The 6348-nt window shown below is 41.4% G+C and overlaps 1 protein-coding gene across 1 annotated transcript in view; it reads left to right on the forward strand.

The window, feature by feature from the left end:
* The window catches only part of plekha7b (pleckstrin homology domain containing, family A member 7b), a 65792-nt gene extending 59993 nt beyond the window's left edge, over window positions 1-5799 (forward strand). The window contains exons 25-29 of the mRNA XM_070904166.1: window positions 128-361; window positions 2120-2347; window positions 3243-3376; window positions 3713-3861; window positions 5675-5799. Coding sequence (XP_070760267.1) covers window positions 128-361; window positions 2120-2347; window positions 3243-3376; window positions 3713-3861; window positions 5675-5799 — 870 coding nt within the window. The remainder of the gene's footprint in view (window positions 1-127; window positions 362-2119; window positions 2348-3242; window positions 3377-3712; window positions 3862-5674) is intronic.
* Window positions 5800-6348: the final 549 nt, after the last annotated feature.

The raw sequence follows: 6348 nt of genomic DNA on the forward strand, positions 1-6348 counted from the left end.
TTTAAAGCCAAGATAATTACACTTAGCAGCATTTCTTTTAGGTTAGTTTTTATTTTCTTCCACGTCTTTGCCTTCTGCTGCACCTTTTGCTCATCTTATCAACTCTCTTTCCTCCCACTCCTCTCAGGAGAGACCCAAAAGTGCCTTGGAGCGTCTGTACTCTGGGGACCCGGCGCAGCAGCAGCAGCAGAGGGGGAAGATGAGCGCTGACGAGCAGCTGGAGAGGATGAAGAGGCACCAGAAGGCGCTCGTCCGCCAGCGCAAACGCACCCTGAGTCACGGAGACCGCCACGCCTCTCCGTCGTCGCGCACCTCGTCCTCATCCTCATCCTCGCGCCCGCTTTCAGCAGACTTGGGATCAGTATGTTACTAGAACAGTACCACACGTATCACACTCTCATGCATGACGATCAAACCGAGAGTGGCGATCTACTGTAGTCATGCATGCCTTTACTCAGTGTAGTCTGTCTTTTCTCTGTTCCTGACTTCACAAAGTTGATGGTAATACATTCAGTTAGTGCAGTATGGTAATTCACTGTGTGGCTCTAACTGTTCTTATTTCATGCGTGTTGTTTTCAGACTTGAATAGTCCTTTTTCACAGCAGACATTTTGACTTGTCATAGTAGGAAAAGCACAGATGTTACTAATAACACTAACAATGGCTTGTGTCCCAGGAAGCCATGACAGTGTGACAGTAAGCAGCATGCACAATACAATACTTTTTTTTACGTCTGTGCTTTTCCTACTGTGATATGTCAAAATGTCTTCCATGAAAAATGCCTACACAGATGAGTGGATAACAGTTTCTGCTTTACACTTTAACACTTAACTGTAGCACAAACTGACTGTGTGTACAAATCTTATGTAATTGTCGAAGTGTTTATTTTGAAGTGGAAATAATTCAATTTACATTGAATAGGGACTGTATCTTTACAAATAATATATTCTATCGCCTAACACACTAAGTACCTCACACACCCGGCCTTCAATGCCATCTACCCCTCATATTCATCAGTTATTCTCTGTTTTAGATCCAAACATTGCTTTATCCATTCTCACCTCTCTTCACTGATCCATTTCTTGGCTATGGTTGTTTTCACTCTGACAGCATATTTTTACTATACTACCATACTGTTTTTTCTACCATGTAACAGTGGCTTGTGCTTTGAGAATAGTCCTGTCTCTCTTCATTTAGATATTAATGCCTGCTGTTCTTCAATTAAGTGCTGTTGCTGTCTCTAAGCAGTCCATTTATTGTATGTGTGTGTGTGTGTCTATGCGTGTGTGTGTGAGAGAGAGAGAAAGAGAAAGATAGTGCCTACTTATTTTCTACTGACCAAAACATTGACATATACAGAGCAAAGCCTATTTAAGCCTCCTCATATCAACCTAATCATGGCATTTTTCTTGCTGTTTTTTTGTTTTTTTTTACTTAAATAAAGATAAAGATGGTCTGAGTTTTAATGGATCGGGGCCTACTGTTGTCCCATTTATCACGTCCCAGTCTTTTATTTAGACAGCACTAATGTGTATGCCATCCCGTTTCATATAAAAACATAGGTTAAAGTGATTTCAGTGGTTGCTCAGTGTTTTTATCTGCTAATTAATTGTTAGTTTTGAGAACCCTTCTTTTTTTCCAAATGTGAATGTTTCCAAATAAATAAACATTATTTTCTAATGAACTCATATTGCCATGTTTTTCATTTATTACATTTTTTATCTGAATACATACAATGTGGTCGTGTTTGGTTATCAGTAAGGTCATCAGTATGAGTGAAGTGATTGTGCTGTCGTCTTTATCACTGTTGTAGAGAATATACAGCATTCTGTGACTTTCATTTTCATATAAGCATGCGTATATATCTCACATATATCGATGCATGCTGCCTCTTTTTTTTTTCTTTTTCACACCTGTACAGACACATACACACACTCTCTCTCTCTGCAGTCAGTTACTAGTGATAACTAGTGTGTGGTACAGTACTTGTTACATGAAATTATGTGTGAAGGCAAGTGAAACAACTCACTTTCACGTTTACTTGATGAACAAGACAACGTGATGGCAGCATCCTGTAATTTGTTTCACAGTCCATGTTTTTCCCTTTGTGCGTTGTCCAGTGGAAGAGAGAGCAGGACTTTGACCTGCAGTTGCTCGAGAGGGCTGTTCAGGGGGAGGAGGCACAAGGAGTTAGGAGCGTTCAGGGGGAGGAAAGACCTCCCGAGCACAAAGAGAGACCCCGCTCGCACTCTGACGAATGGCTGACCTTCCGCTCCATGGCCACAACGCCCCCAACCCACGAGGTCGACCTGGAACCACTAGACTATGACCTGGACCTTAACAAAGAGGTACATTATCTTTGTTATCTTTGAGCTGATGTTGAATGTCAAAACTTAAATGTGATGAAGATGACGCTGGAGTGCGTGTAATCACAGTCCCAAAACTACGAAACTACGAAACTACAAAAAAGCGATTTTGAATAAAAATAACCATCTAACTGATTTGGGTGAGTGAACCCTTTTTTTATACTTTCTAAATGCAGAAATTCAAGACATGACCTTGAAATGACCTATAAAGTTGTTAAACTGCAGTTCAGTCCACAAGTTCTCACAGAAGGGTTTTATCATGAATGCAGAGTTGAGCTGAACAGCGGTGGGGAACGCAGCACAAAGTCGATCATTTCCTCCACAGTGTCATCCTGCATGATTGTTGGCAGACGAGTGCGCGTATGAAATGTGTGTGTGATCGGTAGCTGCAAGTGTTTGTGTTACAACATCGTTTGCAAACGAGCAGTATGGTGGTGGACAGCAGGCAGTGCATTGACAGTTTAAAAAGAACTCTTTATTTCAACGGCACAATGAGTAGTTGTGTGAGTGCAGCAACACTGATCACAGGTTTTATTCCAAAGCCTGTGGTGGAGGGTAAAAGATGTTTGCTGACATCTTCTGTTGGAAATTATGGAATTGCTCGTTTTGTTCTTGCAAAGATCACATGAGCACCCCCTTTTTGTTGGGGGGTGTAAAAACACAGCAAAAGCAAGATAGCTAAATGTCCAAGAACAGTTTCTGCTTCTCCTTATTGTAGGTTTGGCTTAGTTCACTTTGTATATCCCTCTTACATCATATCTGTCTGTGTATCCTTCAGCTGTGCAAGTGGATAGATCATTTGTTTTGCGTGACCTGATAGCAAGGATGATGATAAAGCAGCATAGATGTTAACACACGCCGTGTCTGTTTTGTGTAGCTTTCCAAGCCTCAGAAAGTGTTGATCCCGGAGCGCTATGTGGATTCAGAGCCTGAGGAGCCTCTCAGTCCGCAGGAGGTGGAGGACCGCCATCGTAAGGTGGAGCGCATCAAGAGCATTTTGGCAAAGTCGAGGTAAATTAGACAAAATTATACTGATTTTGCATTTAAGTGTTGCTGATAAAAAGCTGATTCTGGGGTTTCACAAAGGCCCTGTAGTTAGCCAACAACCAGTGAAACGAAAACACTCAAGCCCTTTGCTGGCTATCGTTCACCCCACAGATGTGTCCTTCAGCAAGGTGCTGAATTCCCACCTCCTTCAAAGGCGCTAGACTGTAGCTCAAGCTCCTCTCTGACATCCCTGTACAGTCGGTGGGCATGTGGAAAGAGAATGCTCTCACAGCAATCTACACATTTCCGCATTATTACCAATGCATCACGATTTGTTTTATTTGTTTGTGCGTGGGACAGTGTGCAGAACCTAGCACCGACAGTGACTGTGGACAAGCCAGAGGAGGGGCTGGTGGCACTCGACTCAGCTCTGCAGGAGCAGGAGAGGATCATCACCATGTCCTACGCTCTCGCCTCAGAGGCTTCGCTCAAGAGCAAACTAGTCGCAGGTCGGTCATTTATATATAATGAAATTATTTTCTGTTCGTTTGAGCCTGTAGGTTACACATCTGTGCTTTATAAAGGAGTGTAAAAATCGCTATTCCACAGAAACACTTACAGAAATAATTACTGTATAAAATTATTAAAAAAAAGCGTACCTTTGCCGACCGCTTCAGTTAAATTTCTCCCGGAATCAAATTGACATCTTTTGGTTGAAGAAGGGATAAAGAGAGGGAAGCGGCCTTTCAAGAATGCTGGATTGATGGAGTGCAGATGAGAAGGGCGTAAGGTGCAGAGTCAAGCAATAAGGCTGTTCATTTCCTAATAACTGAACATTATTCCTTCTTAGGAGCTCAGATAGCCTCTAATTGCAATCCGTGTAGAATCTTTCAGACAGGGGAGGAATCGCTTGATGAGGCCATTTTGTGTGCTGATCAATGACCCAGTCAAACTCTACTCTCCCTCTGCATACCGTTGCTGCTGCTTTGAACGTAGCTCTGAACCTGCATAAAAGACACTGCGCTCACTTTTCATCTCTTTCATACTCATACAGCAGACAGGCAAGTTCATTTTCACTGTAGCTGCGCCAGATTGTCAGTCTGTCTGCCTCACACACACACACACACACACACACACACGAATGCACACATATATCTGTCACACACAGTAACACTCAAGCTGTCAGCGTGTGTGGAAGCTTAATATGCACAGTGAGGCAAAGTCAACAATTATAACATTATTTCCAGCATGGAGAAATGTCAGAGAATATAACTGGTGGCATCTTGTCAGTGGAGACTGAATCAATGACTTTCTCTCCCTTTGGTGTTAAAGTCAGGTATGCTGGTGCACTTTCAAATCCCTGAATTAAAAGAGGCAGTATTTTTCACAGTATTATGCATGAGAGACTTCAATAATGCCGGCATAAAAGCAGGAATATGCAGCACTGCAATTACATACAGTATATGTTAAAAAGGGTTTTTTTTTATTAATGAATTTGTTGTTCTAAATTGTTAAATAATGTGGTATTTTGTAATTACTTGTCAGGAATACTGAAAAGAATTCCTAATTTTGTGAAAAAGTATCTACAAAATATTAACCATCTACAAAATAGACATCCTCGTGTAGTGCCTCTTCAACCATTCATTGCCTTTTTCTTTTCTGCAGATGAAATGTACAAATAATGAAAACATTAAGCACACATCACACCGCTGCATACAGAGCACAATAAGCCTCAGATGACTGATGGTGCCGGAGATGTTAACTACAGACATTTACCATCCTAATGACGTTCTTCTTATCAAATACCTTCAATTCATTCACTGTTTGGGATTCTCAAAAACATGTTACCTGAAATCATGTTGATGTCATAAAATCTGCATGTTATGTTGCACACAATGGATCTTTTTACGTTCCTGAATACGGGAGGGGAAACTTTATCCACGGAAAATTAATCGGAAACTACTTTGGTAATCAATGACTCTGTAAAGTTATTTTTCAAGCAGAAAGGCCAAATTTTTGCTGGTTTAAGCTTTTTAAATGAAAGGATTTAATACTTTTCTTTGTCATATATGATAGTAAATATAATATTTTGGGGTTTTGGACTGATGGTCTGACAATAATGGGCATTTTCACTACTTTCCGACATTTTATTGACAAAACGATTAGTTGATTGATTGATTTCCTTGCAGAAAATATTGTGTGTTTTAGCGTTGTGTTGTGTTTTTCACTGTGGCCTGAAAACTGTCCCAGAACTGGCCATTTTGACCAACAACCTATGCCGTTTTCTCCCTCTCTGTTTTCCTTCTGTCCTCTCCTCCGTAGTTCCTACACAGGCTAACATCCCCACCCCTCCTCCCCCACCCCCTCCTCCGCCTCCTCCTCTTCCTCCTGTATCTCTGGCACCTCCTTCTCCTCTAAGCAACGGGATTCACTACACGTTTGTCTAATCCGAGAAATAAAGTAAGGCCTAACTGCATGTTTCACGGTGCTAACATTTTCGAGGCCCCACTAATTCTCTCTAACGCGGGGCTCTTGTGTGCTTTGCACCTCACTGCATGCTCGCTGCTTTGTTGTGATTGTAGGAAACACATCTTGTCTAGGTTAGGGAAGCCCTGCCTCTGCCCCCATTATAATCCAAACAAACATCTGCAGGCAGTCTGCTCATCCCACTGTGATAATTGTGTGTAAATTGTTTTTTTTTTTTCTTTCTTTTTGTAGCATGCCAAAATATTTATGGATGGTTGAGGAAAGAAAGGGCTCAAACGAACATGACTGTTTGTAGCATTGTGTGTAATTAACAAAAGAGACACCTTTTGATTTAGCACCTTGACAGTTCAGTAGTCAGCACAGCTGCATTCCACAGCACCAATTAGCTCCCCATCTGTAGCCTGGCAGCAATAAGTCAGAAAAAAACCCAGTAGATATTACAGTTACTGTAAACACACAAAGAAGGTTTAGGTCTTTTTACGTCCTTATTAAAAAAAACTTAGATTTAG

Source organism: Enoplosus armatus, chromosome 1 (genome assembly GCF_043641665.1).
Source record: "Enoplosus armatus isolate fEnoArm2 chromosome 1, fEnoArm2.hap1, whole genome shotgun sequence".
Classification (NCBI taxonomy): domain Eukaryota; kingdom Metazoa; phylum Chordata; class Actinopteri; order Centrarchiformes; family Enoplosidae; genus Enoplosus; species Enoplosus armatus.